General features: G+C 41.6%; 1 protein-coding gene across 1 annotated transcript in view; it reads right to left on the reverse strand.

Annotated features, from left to right (window-relative positions):
• The window catches only part of gad2 (glutamate decarboxylase 2), a 131,218-nt gene extending 110,496 nt beyond the window's left edge, over window positions 1-20,722 (reverse strand). The window contains exons 1-3 of the mRNA XM_020525646.2: window positions 20,653-20,722; window positions 19,592-19,651; window positions 11,208-11,357 (exon numbers count right to left, since the gene is read on the reverse strand). Of these exons, the coding sequence (XP_020381235.1) occupies window positions 11,208-11,357; window positions 19,592-19,651; window positions 20,653-20,722 (280 nt within the window). The remainder of the gene's footprint in view (window positions 1-11,207; window positions 11,358-19,591; window positions 19,652-20,652) is intronic.
• Window positions 20,723-23,945: the final 3,223 nt, after the last annotated feature.

Raw genomic sequence — 23,945 nt, forward strand, 5'->3', positions numbered from 1 at the left:
TTCTTCGCTCCAGTGAAGAAAACCCTTGCTCCCTCAACCTTTCCTCATAAGACCTGCCCTTCAGTCCAGGCAGCATCCTGATAAATCTGCTCTGCACCCTCTCTAAAGCTTCAACATCTTTCCTGTAATGAGGTGACCAGAACTGAACACAATATTCCAAGTGTGGTCTAACCAGAGTTTTATAGAGCTGCAGCATAACCTCGTGGCTCTTAAATTCAATTCCCCTGCCAATGAAAGCCAACACACCATACGCCTTCTTTACAACCCTATCAACTTGGGTAGCGACTTTGAGGGATCTATGGATGTGGACCCCAAGATCCCTCTGTTCCTCCACACTGCCGAGAATCCTGCCATTAACCCTGTATCCTGCATTCAAATTCGACCTTCCCAAATGAATCACTTCTCACTTTTCTGGGTTGAATTCCACCTGCCACTTCTTTGCCCAGCTCTTCATCCTGTCAATGTCCCGTTGCAACCTACAACAGCCCTCCACACTGTCCACACCTCCACCAACCTTTGTGTCATCGGCAAACTTACTAACCCACCCTTCCACTTCCTCATCCAAGTCATGTATAAAGATCACAAACAGCAGAGGTCCCAGAACAGATCCCTGTGGAACACCACTGGTCACCGAGCTCCAGGCTGAATACTTTCCATCTACTACCACCCTCTGTCTTCTATTGGACAGCTAGGTTTGTATCCAGGCAGCCAAATTTCCCTGAATCCCATGCCTCCTTACTTTCTGAATGAGCCTACCATGGGCAACCTTATCCAATGCCTTGCTAAAATCCATATACACCACATCCACTGCTCTACCTTCATCGATGTACCTCGTTATTATAACAGAAGGCAAAATAATAACGAGAAATAATGAAAAATAAAGCTCAGGAATGCCTAAGGAATAGCCAACAGGACTTTCAGGTGTGATTCTTATAGCTTTAAATTGAGGGGTGATAGATATAGGACAGATGTCAGAGGTAGGTTCTATACTCAGAGAGTAGTAAGGGCGTGGAATGCCCTGCCTGCAAAAGTAGTAGACTCGCCAACTTTAAGGGCATTTAAATGGTCATTGGATAAACATATGGATGATAATGGAATAGTTTAGGTTAGATGGGCTTCAGATTGGTTTCACAGGTCAGCGCAACATCGAGGGCCGAAGGGCCTGTACTGCGCTGTAATGTTCTATGTTCTATGTTCTATGTTGTGATGAAGTGATCCTGTTAAAATGATGAGGGTAGGTCCAACAAATGAGACATAATGAATGAAATTCTGAGGAAGTTGAAGAAGACACAGATGATTTCCAGCAAATTGTACTATTGACAAGGAATTTTCATCCTATTACAAAATGCATTATTCATGGACTCTTTTAACTGTGTAATGCTAGATCGAGCTTGTACTTCAATAACGTGACACTAATTGGTTAAAGCGTAATCCTGATTAATGAAGTAATGAGTTTGATGCAAGATTAGAAATATGAAAGTACTACTTGTTTTAGATTTGGTGATGACAGCATAATTTGATCATGAAATTAAATGAAAGACCTTGTCCCTCAAATGCTCCCATGTTGTCTAACAGAGGCTCTGAAAGAATGGATTATTGTAGAATGAGGGATGTTTGGTGGTTATTTGAGTTATGCTGACACCTGAAAGAGCTAACATGTCTATAATGTTTTATTGGTATCATGGGGAGAGACCCAGGCAACTTCATGATGCATATTGATGATTTCTTACAGGATCATATTGTGGAATTTGAGAAGTATGTTCTTATTCAAATTAGTGTAGAATGTAGTGTAGAATTTAGTGTAGAATTTAGGGGGAGGTGATGGCCTAATGGTATTATTACTGGACTGTTAATCCAGAGACCCAGATGATGTTCTAGGCACCTTGGTTCAAATTCCTCCAAGGTAGACGGTGGAATTTGAATTCAATAAATATCCGGAATTAAGAATCTAATGATGACCGTGAATCCATTGTTGATTGTCAGGAAAAACACTTCTGGTTCACTAGCGTCCTTTAGGGAAGGAAACTGCCATCCTTACCTGGTCTGGCCTACATGTGACTCCAGACCCACAGCAATGTGATTGACTCTTAACTGCCCTCTGGGCAATTAGGGATGGGCAACTAATGCTGCCTAGCTAGTGATGTCCCTTATCCCATGAATGAATAAAGGATTTAGCCATGGGAATCAGACTTGTGAAGCTTTTAGACAATGAGCAAAGCAGCCCTGGAATAACTTTAAATTAATAATCATATTTTAATTTAGTTTGAGAGTAGGTATATGGCTTCATTGGAGGGAGAGGAGAAAAGGGGTGGGGGATGTGAGAGCAGAATGGGAGCAATGACGAAAATGATGTGAAAGCCAAACAGAGACAGGAAGACATTGATGGAGTATCCACCCCTTTCTCTCCCGAGGCTTGAGGACAGAGATTACCTCGGGTTCTCTGACGTTACTGAACACCTTCCACAGGCTGAAAAATTGAGGCTACTTGTTAAGCTGTCCATTTAGTGGTGAATAATTCCATCAAATTCTGCCCTATGTCTACCACTGCTGTTCCTAAAAAAAATCCTCAGACTCCTTTTTGATTTTATAATTACTTACTTATTTATTCACTGAAGATACAAGCCCTTTCAAGACCGCATCACTCCATTTTAAGACAAAGTACGGAGTCAGATTGTTAGAGTTTAGTGTCCTGACACTAATTAATAAATGAATTGTAATGAGGATTTGTGGTGAATGCCTACAAACAAACAAAAACACTCAAGACTATTCACTAGCTTTGAGAGTGCATTAATTCTCATTCAGAATTAATTGAGGACTGTAAATAAAGACATTAATAAATTAACAGTTTCATGAATCTCAAGGTATTTGCTGTTTTCTCTCACTGATTTTGACAAAGAATTAATTTGAACATAGAGTATTTCAGTTGGCCAAACTTTAATGTTTCACCCTCTTATTTGAAATCTCACTTAGGATCTTTTATGTATTCTGGCCTCCTCTTCTCCCATTTTGTTACATGCCTAGCCAGTTCATTTGATGTTACTTTTCACATGTATTGATAGTATGCTAGGAAAATTGACATGAATGGTCAGGAGTAGATAAAATTATGATTTTATTTCTAATTGTTTTGACTTTCTATATGGTTCAAATGAAAAATAGATCTTCACTTCCTGTGTGACAAAGGAGTTAAGACAGGTGACCCATGGTGACAGATGGATGGGAAGACTGGTGAGCACTCGAAATGCCCCATATAAGGCAGTATCAGGAGGCACCCAGCCAGAGGATGAAACATACACAAGCTTCTCAGAAGTTTCCTCTCAGGACACTCCTGACGTGATCAGCCTTCCGCTTCAACCCTGCCTGCTCCCCACTCGCCTTTGGAAGCCCAGGCCAAGGAGGATTTACTTGCTTCTAGCAAGAAGATCCTCATCATGCATAGGCTATCCAGTCCCAATTGTGCCTGCCACTTGGGTCACCTAACCAAACCTTCAGCACCAAATGTCTGCAATGCCAAGGAGGCTCCCTTCCTTCAAGCTGAGGAACCAGGGACTACGCTAAGATGTAGTAGGAGGGAGAGAAAGAAGAAAACCTATTGAGGGCACTTTGATGGCATGGGTAACATTGTATTGTGTATGAATTCTCACATCGTATATATGACATGGTTTTGCCTCTACAACTGTTTGTTTGAGTGTCTGTACAATGCATTGATCTGTGTGTAATCTGTTTCTTTTTAAAGGAGTTTGCATCAAGGGGTCCTGCAGACTCCTCCCTCACAGGTCCAATCACTTACCCCACCTATTCCAATATGGTCATTGTCATTTTCTTTCCGATTACGTATTTTCAATTTCCAGCATGATAAAAGTCAACAGTGAATGTACTTCACTAAGTAGTTTCCAGCCTCTACCTCTCTATGTCAATAAGGCCCCATGTATCCAGATTCTCTTTCTGGTAGTCCATCCAATGACCCCAATAAACTTTGGACCACCCACACTCCATCGCATCTATATGAATCTGCCCCTGCCCACATTTCTGTCCCCTTCCCTTCTCCCCCAACACCCCCTCAGTCTTTGGCATCTGATGTGATAATTTCAGATGCATTCACACTCTTTCTCCTCCTTGACTGTGGATGAACCCCATCTTCTGCATGACCCCTTTCCCATCCATGCTTTATTGTATCGGCCCTCATTGATACTGTTGCCCTCCTTCACAATTATCATCCCGTCTTCCCCCCAGTCTGTGGCTCCTAATCCCAGAGAATAGATTCTTGACTGTCTTTCGCATAGCAGTGGCCCCCAACACTTATCCCCTTGGGTTCCATGGACAGACGCAATGGACTGCGTGCGGCCCACCCCCATTGAGTGACATAACTGGACAACAGAGATGAGAAGACACCTCAAGTGCGTTATGGACTACCCATTATGGACCCATAGGAATGACCATGATCCATTCCCTGCACTGCAGAGACATCAGCCCCTGTCCAGGAACACACTGAACCAGCGTCTGACCATGAAAATCTCCTGACTGGTATCAGAGACTACCCTTGACTCACTGTGCCAAGACCCCCTGATTCATGTGTGCCTCCAAGGACTTTGGTGAGGATTACTCCCTGAAGCCTTTGAGATATGGCTGCTTGTATGTTGCACATGTGTAAACTCTTGGGGTGAGATTGACGTTGCACACTGCAGTACAGCAAGATGTTTGGCCACTTGATTGAGGGTTGCTGATGCAAGGCAAGCTGCCGAGCTGTTTGATTGCACTAACTGGGGGCATGGCATAGCAATGGTTTTAGAAGTTTGGCCCTGTGTTCTTAGCATTGTTGCGTACTGGTGAAGCATGGGAGACTTATAACTATCAAGAAAGAAACTCAAACAATCTCATATTCATTGTCTTTGGCACCTTTTTGGTGTTTCATTGAATGATAAGGTCATGAATGCAAAAGTAAGCTTAACGATAAATCTTGCAAATATGTTCGTAGTATTCATGCAATGGCGGTGTTATTGGCTTGGACGCACTTACAGGATGGAAGCCAGGCAAGAATACTGCAAGAATGCAGGTAGGTGCAAATTGAGTGAAAACTAAGAGAGCAAGCAAGTACAGGTAGTTCTGCTTTAATGCGTTTTGTTAACGCGAATTGGCTGTAACGCAATTGATGAATAGTGGATGCTGTTTGGATAATGCAAACTTTCTGCGATATGGGTATAGTGATTTTCTACACTGATTTCCCTATAATGCGATTTTTAATGATGATTTTCTATAGCGTGATTTTCTATAGTGCGAGGTCACACAAGAACGCAGCTATCTCATTATAGGAGAACTGTCTGTAATGCAGCCTGGTCCAAACTGTGAGGTGTATGCCTGTTTCTGCCTGCAAAATGTCTTTGCAGCAGTCTTTCAATTCTAGTTATCGGTGGGACCTGCAATGCAGGCCTGTGCCGCCTGCATGTAAATTGGAGAGATGCCATGATGCTTGTGAGGACCTGGTAAAAGTTGGATGCCAAAGTCTGTGGGTGAGGGATGCATGCAACTGATGTCCATGGATTGCACCCTGAGATGCTGACTGGTGCTGAGCAAGGTGGATGCTCCTTACAGCCAATTGGAAATTGAAGTCACTAGGTACTGGCTTTAACTTCCATGTCAAGAATTTTCAATGTTTATCTTGTTTGGTGTGTTTGGTAAAATATAAAGCTGAATATTAATGAAGTGAGTTGCAGCTATATTAAGGTCTTTAGCAAAGCCATAATCCCCCTCAATTAGCAACTCAGCACTGTTAAGTGGCTACTAGATATAGCACTTGGGGCGAATGGGATCAAAGATTATGGGGAGAAAGCAGGATGAGGCTATTGAGTTGGATGATCAGCCATGATTATGAAGAATGGCAGAGTAGGCTCGAAGGGCCGAATGGCCTCCTCTGCTCCTATCTTCTATGTTTCTGTGTTTCTGTGTTGAGTGAGAAACTCACCTTGTCAATCAGCAAGTGTATAATGGGTATAGAGAGATACTGTCATCATTGAAATAGGCCTCAATGGCCTTTTCATCCAATTCTACCACAAATCTCACTGTAGCCTGTGTCACTTCAGCCCCTGTAAGATGCCACCGATAGTCACCATAATTGGAATTAGATTTTATTCCAGATTTTTAATATGATTAATTAAATAAATTTATATAAACAGCCAAATGTCTTGATAATATAACACTTTAAAAAAATTCACACACTGAAAATGCAGCTACCAATTTTGGCTGATTCATGAAATGAGTGGAAAAACAATAAACTGACTCTGAAATGTTGGTTTATGAGATTTGGCTCCATGTTTTTAGCACCTTGTGTACTGGTAAAGCATTAGAATCTTACAACTACCAAGAAAGAAACTCAAACAATCTCATATTCATTCTCTTTTGCGCCTTTTTGGTATTTCATGGAAGAGAAAGGTCATGAATGCAAAAGTACTGTCAAAGATAAATCTTTCAAATATGTTCATAGTATCCATACACTAGCTGTGTTGCTGGCTTGGACGCACTCACAGGATGGAAGCCAGATACAATCACAAAAGTATTCAGTATTGTGAAGTGATAGAAAGTCTGATATGAAGGCCCTAAACATTGATTATTATGCTCGGAAGATCCAAGTTAAATTAGAAGTAAGTGATGTTTTCCTCAAGTTGACATGTACCACTACAATGACCAATGCAGCCACACAATTTGGGCCAACACCAAAAACAACAACCATCAACAATACTTGACAACCATCTCAGATGCAGCACTTGTGACAGAACCTACATCTCAGAGATTGATCTCTTCAGCCACCAGCAAAGTGCATCATATGAAACCATTAGTTCTGAAGAAGATTCATACTGGATTAGAAACATTAACTCTGTTTCTCTCTGAACAGACGCTACAAGATCAGCTGTGTTTGTTTTTATGCCATATGAAACTAGACAGTCTCTAATATCTTTGCAACATGTCTATCATCTTGTGTAGATTCAAGGATGCGCTTAAGACTGTAATGTTTGAACTTTCAGCTTTATTTCTTTCTTTTCTACTTAAAAGTAAGAGGTCTGCAATGTATAACTTTTAACTTTACTTTGTATGTTTTACACTGTACTATAATTACTGCAATGTTTAACTTTTTAACTTTGTTCTCTCTTTCTCTTTGTTCTTAAGATTCTGTAGCTAGGTACTTGTACCTAAGATGGTGCCTTGCGTGGCAACATTACACACTTTTCACTGCAATCCTGTACTTTTGTACTTGAGTACACATATTCAAGAGGTGACTGTATGAATGTATTCAAGAGGCGGCTAGATATAGCACTGAGGGTGAAGGGGGTCAAAAGTTATGGGGAAAAAGCAGGGTTAGGCTATTGAGTTGGATAATCAGCCATGATCGCGAAGAATGGCAGAGAGGGCTTGAAGGGCCAAATGGCCTCCTCCTATCTTCTATATTACTATGTTTCTATGACAATCAATTCAAATCAATCTATCATTAAAATTTCTAAACAAAGTGAGTTCAGTTTGTGGTTGTAACAACAACTTTCAAGTATGGCCTGAAACCTGAAACAGCAAACAGTACCGGTCCAGAACACAGGACCACAGAGTAGATGGGGCTTGAGTATGGTGAAGTTAAGGTGCTAATTTGCATTTTGATGCAGAAGGGAAAGGTAGCATTGTTTTTTTAAACAGCTCCAGAACCTGGTTTAATTAGGTGAGCAAAAAATTTTACATTCTATACATGACTAATCATTTAAACTGGTAATGAAGCAATATTAAGTATTGCAATAAATTTGTGGCTTAGCTAGTTAAGCTGTTTGGTATAATTAGAGACAAAAGTTGAGTGATATTTCTACATTTAAATTAAAACAAGTTAAATTAAACACAATAAAGATGGCAGGGTAGGATGACGTTCCTCAGCTGTAGTATGTGGGCACTCCTGGATATAAGGGCTATCCATGGCAATCACATAATCAGTAATGCAGTTTGAAGGACCAAGCTGTTGAACTATAGTCCAAACTTCAAACACAGCGATACATCAGGAAAAGGAATAGTCACCTGGAAATGTTCTTCCAGAAAGTAATCACACTTCAGTCAAGCTTGTTCAGATATTATCCATGGTTAGGGACAGTGGGTTTTTTTTTAAATATTTACAGAATGTGGGCATTGCTTGTCGGACCAGCATTTATTATCCATTCCTAATTGCAATTAAGAGTCAATCACATTGCTGTGGGTCTGGAGTCACACATAGGCCAGACTAGGTAAAGATGGCAGTTTTCTTCCCTAAAGGACAGTAGTGAGTCAGGTGGGTTTTTCCAACAATCAACAATGGTTTCATAAGACTCTTAATTCCAGATTTTTTACTGAATTCGAATTCCACCATCTGTGGGATTCAAACCTGAGTACCCAGAACATTACCTAGGTCCCTGAACTAATCCTTTGGTGATAATGTGATAATGATTATTAGTGATAATTTCTGATTTCTCTCCACAGATGCTGCCAGACCTGTTGAGGTTTTATGGCAATTTCCGTTTTTCTTTGTGATTTCCAGCATCTGCAGATTGTTTAGTTTTTTTGTTTAGTTATCTAATACCCTGTTGAATGTAATCACACAGTGCATTCCAGACCCTAAACACTCATTGTTTGAAAGAAGATTTTCTTCTTTTGCAAGTTACCTTGTATCTGTGCCCTCTTCTTCTTTAATGAATGGGCACATGGTGAAAAATTGTAGCATGCTGCTGAGCAGAGGGATGTGGGTGTCCTTGTGTATAAATCAGAAAAAGTTGGTTTGCAGGTGCAGCAGGTAACTAAGAAGACAAATGGAACATTGTCCTTCATCACTAGAGAGATGGAGTTTAAAAATAGGGTGGTTATGCTGCAGCTGTATAGGGTCCTGGTGAGGCCACACCTGGAGTACTGTGTACAGTTGTGTTCTCCTTTCTTGAGAAAGGATATACTGGCACTGGAGCGGTTGCAGAGGAGATTCACTAGGTTGAATCTGGAATTGAAAGGTTTGGATTATGAGGAGAGATTGAGTAGAATGGGACTATACTCGTTGAAATTTAGAAGAATGAGGGGAATCTTATAGGAACATATAAATTATGAAGGGAATAGATAAGTTGGAAGTAGGGAAGTTGTTTCCACTGGTGGATGAAACCAAAACTAGGGGGTATAGCCTCAAAATAAGGGAAAGCATATTTAGTGCTGAGTTGAGGAGGAACTTCTTCACCCAAAGGGTTTTGAATCTGTGGAATTCTCTGCCCAGTGAAGCAGTTGAGGCTACCTTGTTGAATTTTTTAAAGGCAAAGATAGATAGATTTTTGAACAGTAAAGGAAGTAAGGGTCATGGTGAGTGGGCGGGCAAGTAGAGCTGAGTCTATGAACAGATTGACCATGAACTTATTGAATGGTGGAGCAGGCTCAATGGGCCAGATGGCCTACCCCTGCTTCTATTTCTTATGTTCTTATTTACCCACTCTGCTCTATCCAGCTCTTTCGTGATGTTGAACATTTCTATCAGATTTCATCTTAGCCTACTCTTGTCCAACTTCTCAAAACTATCTTTATAACTGAATTATTTTTGCCTCTGAAATCATTATTATAAATTTCTTCTGCACTCCCTGCAGTGCATCCACATCCTTCCCAAAGTGTGGTGCCCAGAACTGTACACAGCACTTCAGCTGAGATCTAACTAGTATTTCATATTAGTTCAGCATAACCTCCTTGCCACTGTACTATACACTCCAATGAATGATGCCTGGAATACTGCAAACACTGTTGACTCCTCACTCTACATATTCTGCTTAGAAGATATATATTGGGTCCCTCTGCTCCTGTATATCCTTTAGAATAGTACCTTTTATTTTATACTGCATCTCCATTTACCTACTAAAAGGTACCATCTTACACTTTTCCACATTGAATTTCACCTGGCATCTATCTGTCCACTTCACCAATTTAACAATGTCCTTTTGGAGTTTTCAATGTTCTCCTCAAAGTTTACAATTCACTCAATTTCTTTTATCAGTTGTAAACTTGGAAATATCCCCCATGTACCAAGGTCTAAGTCATTAACATGTATCAGGAGAAGCAAAGGACCCTAAACTGACCCCTGAGGAGCTCTACTAAATGTCTTCCTTCAGCCTTGAAAAGTATCCTTAACCATCACTCACTATTTGCTGTCTCTCAGCCAGTTTGTATCCATGTTGATACTGTTCTGTTTGTTCCATGAGGTATACTTTTTCTCACAACTCTTCTTGTGTTGCTATATTGATTGCCTTTTGGAAATCAATGTACACCACATCAATAGTATTACCCATACTGCAGTACAGATGAACTTGGGTGCCTTTGTACAGGAATCACAAAATGTTAACTTGCAAGTAATAGCAAGTATTTTGGCATGGAAATGGAAAGTTGACCTATATTGCAGTGGTTTGGGGTGGGGTGGGGTGCAGTAGTGGATGGAATATAAAATATAGTTGTTTTATTACAACTGTGTACAGTTTTGGGTATCCATACCTAATAAGGGATATACTTGCACTGGAAGCAGATCATAGAAGACTTATTTGGCTTCTTCTTGGGATGAAGAGTGTATTCTTGTGAGGAAATATTGAGCAGTTTGGACCTATGATCATTTGAGTTTAGAAGATTGTTTGCTAATCTTATTTATATATTTAGGATTTTGAAGCAGCTTCATAGGGAAGATGCTGGGAGGGTGTTTTCTCCCACAGAGGAGTCAAGAACTAGGGTGTACAGCTTGAAAGTAAGGGTTCTCTCATCTAAGACTAAGATGAGGAGGAAATTCTTCCAGAAGGTGGTTAGATTTTGTAATTCTCTTCTGCAATCAGCAATAAAGATGGGTCACTGAACATATTCAAGGCTGATTTGGACAAGATTTTGATCGATAATGAAGTGAAGGGTTATGGAGATAGGCAGGAGAAAGAAATTAAGACCAGTGTAAGGTCAATCATATCTTATACAATTGTGCAGCAAGCTTGATGGACTGAATGGCATACAGCTGCTCATATTTCTTATCATCTTATAAATATTAGCTCATTCTGGCCTTACTTGGCAGAACTTAAAACATATGTTTTTGAGTTATATTAAACTAAATTTGTAACCACAATTAATCACTGTTATGTGTGTACTTTCATGTACAATCAAAACAAAGCCAAATAATTTGGTAAAATAATTTGAAAGTAATACATCATTTTCAGAGATTAGTTTACCTGTTGCATGCAAGATGGAAAAGTTGATTTGAACTTTCTGACAAGTGCACGGAGTTTTGTTGCAGGTACAGGACCGATTGGTTCCCAGGGATGTTGTTTCCTCCTTTACAACACTTTCTGTGGGCCTCTGCCCATCGCCATACAAGAACGCTGGGAGAGAAAACAAAAACAGAAGATCCGAATGTTTATTCACAGTATATTTATTTAGCTTACATGACTGTTGGGAGATTTTGTCATTTTTCTCCTCCTCCTCATTTGAAGACTGCCAATTAAACAGGCACATGGTTGACTATGGTCTTATTGGACATTCTCTCAGCCATGCCACATGACAAACCTTAAACAGAGTCAGTGGAGGAGAGGGAGAATGTATCCAATGAGACAAGGACATAGCAAGAACTTCAGGTGCTGGAGTCAGAGTCAACACAGTGTGGATCTGCAGGAACACAGCAGGTCAGGCAGCATCAGAGGAGCAGAAAAGTCGACATTTCAGATTTACACCCTTCATCAGGATGGGGGAGGGGGAAGGGAACTCGGAAATAAATGGGGGGCTGTGGCTGGGGGAAGTTACGTAGGGTAGTGATAGGTGGTAGCAGATGGGGATGGTCAATGGGAAGGGTGGGGCAGATAGGTGAGAAAGAAGATGAACGGGTTGTGACAAGTCAAGGAGGCAGGGATGAGAGGGAGTGTTGGACATGGGGTGAGGCTGAGGGTGGGGAGATTTGGAACTGGTGAATTATATATTGAGGCCATCAGGCTGTGTGCTCCTGAGATGGAATATGAGGTGTTGTTCTTCCAGTTTAGGTGTGGCACCATTGTGACAGTAGAGGAGGCCCAGGATGGACATGTCACCGAGGGAGTGGGAGAGAAAGTTAAAATGGTTGGCAACTGGAAGGTGCTGTTGATTATAGTGTACAGAGTTACAGAGCGCAGATGCTGCACAAATCTGTCCCTGAGTCTGTGCTTGGTCTCACTGATGTAGAGGAGACCACATCGGGAGCAATAGACACAGTAGACCAGGTTGGAGGATGTACGGGTGAATCCCTGTCGGATTTGGAAAAATTCTTTAGGGCCTTGGACGGAGATGAAGGGGGAGGTGTAGGGACAGGTGTAGCACTTCCTGCGGTTGCAGGGAAAGGTGCTTGGTGTGGTGGGCTTGGTGGAGAGTGTGGAGCTGATGATGGACTTGTGGACTGTGCAGTCCCTATGAAAGGCAGATAGGCGTCAGGAGGGAAATATCTTTTTGGGGGTGGGGTTGAATTGCAGGTGGCAGAAGTGGCAGAGGATGATGTGCTGGATGTGGAGGTTGGAGGAGTGGTAAGTGAGGTCCAGGGGGACACTGTCCTTATTTTTGTTGGGGAGAGGGTGTTTAAGGGCAGAAGTGTAGGAAATGCAAGAGATGTGGTTGAGGGCATTATGGATCAATGGAGGGGGGATGTTGCGGTCCTTGAAGTAGGAGGACATTTGGGATGTGCGGGAGTGGAACCCCCCATCTTGGAAGCAGATGCAGCAGAGGCGGAGGAACTGGGAATAAGGGACTTCATTCTTGCAGGAAGGTGGGTGAGAGGAGGTGTAGTCAAGGTAGCTATGGGAGTTGGTGGTTTTGAAATAGATGTCGATGCTGAGATAGTTACTGAGATGGAGACAGAGAGGTCTGGGAAGGGAGGTAGGTATCGGAGATGGTCCAGGTGAATTTAAGGTTGGGGTGAAAGGTATTGGTAAATTTGATGAACTGTTCAAGCTCCTCATGGGAGCATGAGTCAGCGCCTATACAGTCATCAATGTAGCAGAGGAAGAGGTGTGGGATGTTGCTAGTGTAACAGTGGAAGAGGGACTGTTCCACGTATCCTACAAAGAGGCAGGCATAGCTTGGACCCATGCGGGTGCCCATAGCCACCCCTTTAGTTTCTAGGAAGTGGGCGGAGTTAAAGGAGAAGTTGTTGAGGGTAAGGAGGAGTTCGGTTAAGCGGATGAGGGTGTCGGTGAAGGGATCTGGTTGGGCCTGCAGGAGCGGAAGAAGCGGAGGGCTTTTAGGCCATCTGCATGGCAAATACAAGTATACAGGTTCTGGATGTTCATGGTGAAGATGAGGTATTGGGGGCTAGGGAATTGAAAGTCTTGGAGGAGATGGAGGACATGGTAACTGTCTCAGCACCGACATCTATTTCAAACCCACCGACTCCATAGCTACCTGGACTACACCTCCTCTCACCCACCCTCCTGCAAGAATGTGATCCCTTGCTCCTAATTCCTCTGCCTCCACCGCATCTCTCCCAAGATGAAGCATTCCACTCCCAGACATCTGAAATGTCCTCCTACTTCAAGAACCGCAATGTACCCTCCCTCCAGTGATTCATAATACCCTCAACAGCATCTCTTGCATTTCCTGCACTTCTGCCCTCAAACCTCGCCCGCCAAGAAAAATAAGGAGAGAATCCCCCAGTCCTTATATACCACCCGACCAACCTCTGCATCTAGTGTACCATCTTCTGCCACTTCCATCACCTACAATCTGACCTCAACACCAAAGAGATATTTGCCTCCCAAACTCTATCTGCCTTTCATAGTGACCACTCACTCTGCGACACCCTCGTCCTCTCCATACTCCCCACCAAGCCCACTACACCCAGCACCTTTCCCTGCAACCACAGGAGATGCTACACCTGCCCCTCCACCTCCCCTCTCGCCTCCATCCAAGGCTCCAAACAATCTTTCCAAATCCGACAAGGATTCACCTGTACATCTCCAACATCTCGCTACTGTATCTGTTGTTCCTGATGTGGTCTCCTCTATGTCGGTGAGACCAAGCACAGACTCGGTGGCTGATTTGTGGAGCATCTGCACTCTATAACTCTTGTACACTACAATCAACACCACCTTCCAGTTGCCAATCATTTTAACTCTCCCTCCCGCTCCCTGGGTGAATTGTCCATCCTGTGCCTCCTCCACTGTCACAATGACACCATCCACAAACTGGAGGAGCAACACCTCATATTCCACCTTGGGAGCTTACAGCCCAATGGCCTCAACATAAAATTCACCAGTTTCAAAATCTCCCTACCCCCCTCCCGGCCTCATCCCATGTCCAATCTTCCCTCTCATCCCGCCTCCATGACCTGATAAAACCTGTCCATCTTCTTTCTCACCTATCTGCCTCACCCATCCCACTGACCAATCTCCAGTACCACCTTCTGCATCCACCTATCACCAACCCACCTACCTTTCGCCAGCCCCAGCCCCCATTTATTTCCGAGCTCCCTACCCCTCCCCAGTCCTGATGAAGGATGTAAACCCGAAATGTCGACTTTCCTGCTCCTCTGATGCTGCCTGATGCTGTGTTCCTCCAACTCCACACTGTATTCACAATGCAGGACAATGTAAAGGAGCCATTTGTAAGTATATGAAATGTCCTTATGTTGAATCTTTAAAATTACACCCTATCTGTCGTCGTGTTCATAAGTACGAGCATTTGTAATTTGGACATTTATAATTTGGGGACCCCTGTATTCAATTCTTCACCTCCACTGCCTTCTGAGGCAGAGTTCCAGAGTTTGCACAAACTTCTGAGGGAAAAAATATCTCCTCATCTCTGTCCTGAAAGGGCAACCCCTAATTTTTAAACAGTGTCCCCTAATTTGGGACTGAATCACCAAATGGAAGATCCTTGCCACATCCACCTTGTCAGGATCATTCAGAATATCTCAACACTCACTCTTCTACACACCATTAGAAACCAGCCCAGTCTGCACCTTTCATCTAGAGTCATAGAGTCATACAGCACATTTAATACAATCCACTGATTATTGACTTCAACCTAATATACCTGTTCTGAACTGCATCCAATGCATTTAGATCCTTTCTTAAATAAGAAGACCAAAACTGCACACAACATGAGAGATATAGTCTTATTGATGCCCTGTAAAACTCATCACAAGGTGACTTTTATGTTCAATTCCTCTCATAATAGCATTCCATTCACATTCTTAATTGCACGTAACCTGTGATTTTCAAGTGGGAGTCACTGATGGTGATCAGGAGAGAGAAACCAGATTGAATTTCTTTCCCTTCCTTAACTTATCCATTGTATTAGTCCCATCCTCGTTGAGATCAGTTATTTCGGCTCAGAGCTTGAACTGGTCCTGGAAACATCCCAATTCATAAGGTATTTTTATTTATAAACTACTGATATTCCTATAATCTATAAAACGAAACAGAATTTGGTGTGAAGTTTATAAGATTGCCTAATAAAGCCCATTTCAGAACAAATCCAAGTGTTAGATGATCTACACAGTGAACTGTGATTGTTTGTTAAGCTAATGATATAATTATGCATGAAATTCATTGACAGTGTGTGATCAGATCAGAATATGGCATTGTTACAAATGATACTAGTGCTAAACAGGATTAAAAGCTCAATGTTGCACATCATAACCAATGTTCATAGAGACCAAAGGTTCTGATGTAAATATTTATCCATTTAGCACAAATAACAAGTGTTGTAGTCCATTGTGGCATCAAATTCACTACAACCAAACCAAAACTTGCCTTGCATATTTCCCCCTACCGCTTCTTTTATAAAGGTTATATTATAAACCATTTGAAAATCACAGTCTTTGATTTACTGTTTTATGATTATTAGGAGAGTTTGAACCAGAGAAGATTGCAGCACAGCAGAAAAATATTCAACCCATTATATCTGTCATGGTGATCGCGAGAACAATCTCTAACTAATTCCATCACGCTGCTCTTTCACTGTGGCCATGGATCTTCCTCTGCAGCAAATATTTGATTAATTTCTCCTTAAAAGATGTATTGGCACCTGTCTCAATGATTATCCTAAAGTAAAATATTCCATACTCCAAAAACAGTTTTACGAGAGGAAATCCCTTTGAAGTCTCTCATTATCTTAGTGGCAATTTTAAATTGACAATAGGGAAAGCTTATTTCCTGTACTTCACTTTCAAATCCTTTATTATTTAAGCATCTTCCTACTGCTAAATTTATTTGAATGCAAGTTTCCCTAGATTCTCAAATTTCTCAGATGAATTTAGAATATGACATTCTAAGTATAGTACCACTGATGATCAAAATTATCTTGGTTATATTTATGCAGTCGAAGCAAAGATCCTGCAAATTGTGCCATTTCTTAGAGATGTGGTTATGGGATGTAAATGACTGAAGACTAGATATATTTTCAGAGATTGTTTGTTTTGGTAAAATTCTGAATATAATTTTTGGACTTTTGCCTTTTTTCCTGCATGCAACTAATATATTTTTACTTCATACAAGTGGAAAACAGAACTTCTGCAATTTTTCTTTCTTCATAATCCTACTGTCAACTTATCCACATAAACCATTATACAGAATTCTGAAACAGAAATTAGAGCACATTGATTTAAACTGATTTGCAAAAGGAGTAAATTTGATGCAAGAAAAATATTTTTTTCACTCATCGAGTAGTTCCAGTGAGGAATGTGTTGCCTGGAAACATGATGTAGGCATGTTAAGTTGAAACATTCAAGAAGGCATTGGACAATTATTTTAATAGAAGTAATGTGCAAGGATGTGGTGAGAAAGCAGGTACCTGGCATTGGATAATAATGTTTATTTAAAGAGCCAGTAGAAACATAATCTGTAAAAGAGCTTCCTGCATGGTATGACTTCTGTGATTCTGTGAACATGTGGTCAGCTGACGTTCAACTTATGTTTTGTACTTAGTGCAGTGATGCTGCTCTATGTGTATTTAGCAGTAATCATGTAATAATGCAGCTATATAGTAGAAACATGATAGACAAACATATTATGATATAGCAGTGACTGTGCAGTGCTTTCATTGTATTGGATATTGGTATTGTGGCATTTTTGAGTGGGATAGCAGTGCCATTGTGATTTATGGTGATTAGGTAGTAGTAATGTAATGAAATGTTCAACAGGACTGTGCTGATGTATTCATTCAGTAGAGATTAGTGACTACCTAAAATTGCATTGTTGGGTTTTTTTTTTGCTATTTACTGACATGATTGGGTAGAGTAGTGTTTGTGTGTTAGTGTGTCATGCTAGGATAATAGTTGTCTTCAAGTTTCCATGAGCATAGAGCACTGTTTGTGTAAGATCTATCTGACTAGAGAACTGGTAATACACCAGTGTCTGGAAGAGAAGTACTTGTTTACAGATGTGACTGGATGCATTAGCAGTGGTGACAGGACGCATCTGGATAGGCTAATCAAAGTGTAGGGCCATTTGGCTAAAGTTTAGGCAGAAGAAGATTGGAATTAACATATCATGGCATCACAATACTGTACAGAATCTCTTTTCACTGACTACACTCAAAACATCTCATAGATGTGGTTACCTAGTTTAATATTACTGACTGCTAGCTTAGATGAAACTACCTAAGACATCATTTACCAAAAAAGAAACCCAAAATGCTGTAGAGGCTCAGTCCTTGAGTATGTTTAAGGTAGAGTTTGTTAGGTTTCTCATTACCAATGGCATACAGAATGATGGAGATGAAGTGACGGAAAGGTATTGAAGTATTCGATCAGCCATTATCAACCACACAGAGGGTGGTGCATGTATGGAATGAGCTGCTAGAGGAAGTGGTGGAGGCAGTTACAAAACAACATTTAAAAGGCATCATGATGAGTGTATAAATAGGAAGGGTTTAGAAGGATATGGGCCAAATTTTGGCAAATGGGACTAAGTCAAATTGGATGTCTGGTTGGCAAGGATGAGTTGGACTGAAAGGTCTGTTTCTGTGCTGTGTGACTCTATGACTATTATTATATTGAATAGTGGGGCTGGTTCAATGGGCTGAAAGGCTTACTCCTATCATTATGTTCCTCTGTTCCTTAGATATCTATTATTTTTCTGTGCAAAACTAAAATAAATGCAAAAGTAAAATGAGAAATATGAAATTATTTTTATTCCTTCTGCAAATTCTGGCAAATGGGACTAGATTAATTTAGGATATCTGGCCAGCATGAATGGGTTTGACCTGTTTTCACACTGTACAGCTCTATGGCTCTACGGCTCTATGATGAAGCAGGCTGAGACAATGCAAAAAATCACCCGATTTAAATTTTTTTTGTCTATATTGTTTAGGAAGGATAAATGTGTTTTATATGCTTACAACCAACTGGGTCTGATACCTTAAGGTTGAAACAGCAGTCATATTCATTACCTTTAAGTTGAGTTTTTATACTAATGACATATGAAATAGTTGAGATACGTTAAATCAAAATATTCAAGAAAGCATTGGACTACTATTTAGATAGAAATAATATACAAGGACACAGGGAAAAAGCAGGAGGCTGGCCTTGGATAATGATGCTCAATTAAAAAGCTAGCACATACATGATGGGTTGAATAGCCTCCTTTTGCACCATACCACTTCTGCAATTCTGTGAACATGAGGTGGCTGATGACAAATTTATGTGTAGTATTTAGCGCAGTGATGCACTATATTTCCTTCTATAACCTTAGATAATTGCTGCAGCACAGCAAATTTTCCACCTCTGCTTTATGATCGAAAGAAGCTAAATATAAATACAGGGCTCAAACATTTTGAAGTTCTTGATTTCTTTTTGTTTGGTTTTGGACATTAAACTTTGACAATGATTCCTTCGAATTGCGTTCAGTTCTTAATAGAATGGTGTGTAACATTTCACAAGCAACTACTTTTGGAAATTAATAGAAAGTTTAAAAATATGATTCTCAAGAATAAAGATAGATATCTGCAAGTATTATCAAATTAATTCTGTTGCACAACTACTCAATCGGTTTGAATATTTGCATTGAAAATGATATCTTGGATTTTGGATGTGTCTATTCTGTTGCCTGGAAGCCAGTTTTTGGTATATTATGTTTCATCACCTCTTTTGTCATTTCATGAAGAAGCAGCTCCCTGGATTCACCATCTGTGATGTAAAACCAACTAATTTGCTGTAATCATGGTGCTCAGAGTCCGTTCTGTCTTTAAAAGGCAATGCAACATCGAAGCTACATGAGAAATTCATCTCTATGTACATCTAAAGGCAAAGTTAAACAAATAACTCTCAAAAACACGGGCTGATCTTTTATTTTTGGTACTGACAGCTTTGCTTTGAGCCAGAAGAAGCTAACGGACAGACTGCCTGATACTTTGAAATCAGTGAGTAGTTAAATATGTGGGTGGAGAGGGCAGGAGAGCTCAGTCCATTAGGTCACTTCAGCCGTATGTTATAAGCACTCATTTAGACTGGCAGCCCTCGCAACTCCAACGAATCAGTATTTCTGCCACATTCGCGTTTTTATGTAGAAATCATACATTCACTAGAATGAACCAAGAGGTTGGTTAAGTTGATCCTAACTTCTTGCAAACCGATGAGAGCTGTAACAACGCTTACCACAGAGCTTTGTTCCAATACCGCCAGTAAACTTCTGAGCTATCTGACACCAAGCTGGGGCTGTGAAACAGAAAGTATTAGAAATACATTAAGTTCTACTTTTAATTTTGAGTCAACCTTTTGCTTCAATTTCGAGAAAGAAAATATGTTACTTCAGTTTAGTCTGAATCAGTCATAGAAAAGCTAATGTGATGGAGCACCTTGTAAACAAGATAAAATATTGTTGTGGAAATTCCTGTGGGAAAAAAGAACGTGTATTGACACTTGTCTGTGAACAACAGCGGGAGTTCATGGAGTGTTCAATAAGACGGCGACATCAATGCTGTTTAAGGGTGTTAGACTTGCACATATGATGGGCCAAACCCTTCAAAAAATAGTCACATAAAAACAATAAATCAAAGCAATGTCTCCCACACGTTTTTAAAGTTCTGAGTGTCTAATTAGATCATTTTGTTCAGTTTCCCTCTACTACACTACCCTGAACTTGTATGATTACAATAGACAGGCTTCCTTAAGACATTATCGGTCAACAATTCAGTAAAGCTTCTGAAATTTGTCATTTTTGTAAAAGCTGAGATAATTTTGCCTTGGAGGTTTTAGTAGAAGGTGACAAATATCCAGTATGTCAATTTGAGGAAATGTATACAAAATTAAAACAAACCTGTTTTAATCAAAATGAACTTCCTATCGCAGAACTAGGTTATTACTTTTAGATTCTATTGATTTCTTTCGTATCATTTGGGTCATTTCACCAACAAAGTGAACAGCTAGCTTTATTCGCCAAACAATCCAAACCCATTAAGTTTGCTGTCACTGAACTGTAAACATAGAGCAGATCCATTTGAGAGAAAACTGCTCAATAAAATTCAACGTGCATTTAATTACTTTGAAATCCAGTTCTCATGAGAATGTCTACTTTGTCCAGTCATCCAGGGGACAACAGTTTTCAAACCGATCGGTGCTTTGAGGTTTTCCATTCCTTGAACTCATTCCCCCTCCCCTCCCTTCTCTGCCTCCCCGCCTCCTTTAATATCTTCTTACACGTGTTGCCTTTCATTTACCTGCAGTCGAATTGTCTCCGGCGCTGGTCCGCTGTGCCGACTCGTTCGAGAAGAACCCGAGAGATGCCATTTCCACGCTGGGTTGATTCGAGAGGATGGAGCTGCTGGAGACGTGGTAGCGCTTCTCATCCGGAGCTCAGAGCCACGTCCAAGCAGGAGGGAGCAGTCCTGAACCTGGTGCAGAACCTGTCGGAAGGGAGATGTCCCAGACCTAGCGCTGAACCTCTCCGGCTCACGCCAGCACCTGTCGGGAGGGAGCTGTCCGGGATGTAGTGCTGAATCTCTCGCTCCCGCCCACTAGCTCCGGCATGGAGGGAGCTGTCCGGGACGTAGTGCTGAATCTCTCCCTCTCTTACAAGCTCCTGTAAGGAGGAAACTGCCTGACACCCTGATGCTGAACCTCTCCTTGTCACACAGCGCGGGACAGTGCTGCTTCTCCCAAACACCAGCTAACAAGACTGGGGGAGGGGGGAAGGGGAGGAGGAGGAAGGGAGCTCACTGGTTGAGGCTTGCTCACACTCCGTCAGATATTCCTCGGGAAGAGGCTCCAGGGTTTCCTTTGCCTTTCCCAAAGCGCCGATCAATCTCGATCTGAGCTACTTTGCATCGAAATCTGGCGCTTTGGGCATCTGCGTCACTTTGGCGCGCAAAAGGGCAGAGGCAGAGAAAGGCGGGACGGTATGGTAGACTGCTTCAGAAATATATTCAGAGCTGAAACACAAACTTTCTTTCACTGGAAAGGTTTTGGTGGGAGGGGTGGGAGTTGTGGCGGGGGGTAGGGGGGTCTTCTCAATGTTTTGACGTAATCCGGGGAAGGGTGGGCTGTGGATCTGAATGAGTCACTCTTTCAGTCAATATGAAGAGACGTGGTCGCCGGAGCATGGGATGCGGGCAGGAGTCACGAGTCCGTCGTGGATGACAATACTGGCATTCCACCCCCACCCCCCAACCCCACAGCGTGGCGAGACTTCACTCCCTCCCTCCCCGCCTGTGTCTCCTGCTGTGCAAGCTCACGTCAGTCACAGCTGCCACAGCCAGAGAGAGAGAGAGAGAGAGAGACAGCTACAGACAAAGACCCCATGTACTCCAGCCTCCAGTGACAGGCAGCGCTTCCCACACGGCGCTTGCTGCAAGTGGGCGACATGCTTTGTCATTGTAATTACAGCCTGTATGGAAAATCTCAATGTGAACTCCCTGTTCGTGATCTGGCATTGTGCATCAGACAAAGATAACAATAGAAACATGACTTTATCCATTTTTACGATCGGCGTTTCCTTTAAAAGAAAAGGGCCGGTGGCATGATACTTCGTACTTACTTCCTATTCAGGTCCACCGAAGAATTCCTACTCAAATTAAAAACAAGTATAACATTTTAAAAATCGAATTTCTTGTGCTGGGTGAGCCGGCACAGTCACAAGACATTTATTCGGTGTTTTCATGTACAACCGTAAGCAATATTGATGCATTTTGGGAAGAACCAGTGTTTTTTTTATATACCAGTGTAAAAAGGCTAAAGCAACTGTTTAAATTAAACAAACAGCTGGCTTCATGAGTACCCATCTCGTTCAAATGCTATTGTTAGCTGGGCAGTTCGTGACTTGAATGTTTTTAATACACGAAATTCCTTCATGCACACACCATAAATGAAGTCGCTTGGAATTCACAAAATGTTTTACAGGTGGCAAATAATAGGAAAATGTAGAGAAACCTCATCGACCTTAGGACTCTGTTTTACTCGGGACTTCTGAGCCCTGAGGGTTGCGGGTATAGGATCACTTCAGGCCTTCTTTCCAGTGCTGGCAGTGGGACCGGCTAAATTGTTCTTCTGGGGCCAACTCCTCACCAGCCACCAATGAGCATATTTTCTGCTGGACAATGGTTGCAGGCACCCAGAGCTGGCAGCTCAAAACTTGACAAACTACACTGACAGAGGGCAATTCACTATGGACAGATTAATGAAATATCAGAGGGGCATTCAGGGTAAATTTCTCTAGATGACTCATTGGGGACAATATTTTCCTGCCCTTGCACTTTTTTTTATGGCAGGATAGAGTCTTTAGGTCTGTTAATACCACCTCCTCCCTGCCTATTGCTGAGGGGAAGGTAACTCCATTAAGCTGGTGGCAGTCAACTTCTCCACTTCTTCCACTCTCCACTGCAATCAAGACAAGGCCAGGAAAATTACCACAAATTGTGATCTCATTCAATTTCATTAGCCTGTGTCCACTGAGCAGCCAATGCACTTACTGTCCTACTCCCAGTCTCCTTTCTTTTTCAATTTCCTTTTCAAATAATGTGTAAAAAAAAAATCACCGGTCAAAACTATTCGTGAAGTTAAAATTCAAAAGTGTTAGGAAATAACCCAGGAAATGAAACACTGATGAACTTCTCAAAGTAATTAAAATATGGTTGTTGCATTTTATTCCATTTTGCACTCTCATTCAGATAGCTGAGAAAAGGCAATGACTTAGTGAAACCTCTTTCAACGTGACGAAAATTTGGAACAGATCTGAGGAAAGTGATCAATCTGAATGGTTGAGCAGAAACTTATGAAAACTGTGAAAATGGGTCCAGAGGCAGGCCATGATGAGAAATCAGACAGTTCCATGTTCGATTGGTTCCCTGATTTATTCCCATGTCTGAGTAATGTGTACACGGGGAGGTGTGTCCAGCATCAATGACTTGCCTGACAGAAACAGAGAACTGATCAGCAGTAGTCAGGCGTTGACCTACAGGCAATTTTGCAGCACTGTCAGAATTTACTGATGGCTGATGAGCCCCCACTGAGATTAAAGGAGATTGGGGTTGACATTCTGGTGAAGCCTCTTCTAATTGTCCATTTCCTCTAACCTTCCCACAGATGGTCCAACAGCCTGGCTACATATGAACTGGTTTTCCTCAGAAGGCACCTCCATCTTGAGATACCATCACAGCTCACAGCCTATAGTGGCAGTTCTCACCTTGCCCAGTCGGGCTGCTGGCCACCTAAAGTCTTGGGCTCTCTGAATAGCTCTTTTCTTAATTTCATGGGGCTTTCAAAGGCAATTTCTTAACTGGCTACATAGGGAAATTTACTAGATTAGCAGGATGAACTGATCATGTTGACTGAACAGTGCATTTGTCTCTGATGGTGGGTTCTGCACAGAGATACCGTCTCTCTCTCCACCTGACATGCTGGGTGTTCTTCTGATTTTAATTCTAATCTCCAGGTTCCATAATAGTGTGCTTTATATTAGATAACAGAGGCTCTAATTTAGTAAGGCACAATATGAGATTGACACATTTTGGGTTAA

Source organism: Rhincodon typus, chromosome 2 (assembly GCF_021869965.1).
Source record: "Rhincodon typus isolate 14 chromosome 2, sRhiTyp1.1, whole genome shotgun sequence".
NCBI classification, from domain to species: Eukaryota; Metazoa; Chordata; class Chondrichthyes; order Orectolobiformes; family Rhincodontidae; genus Rhincodon; species Rhincodon typus.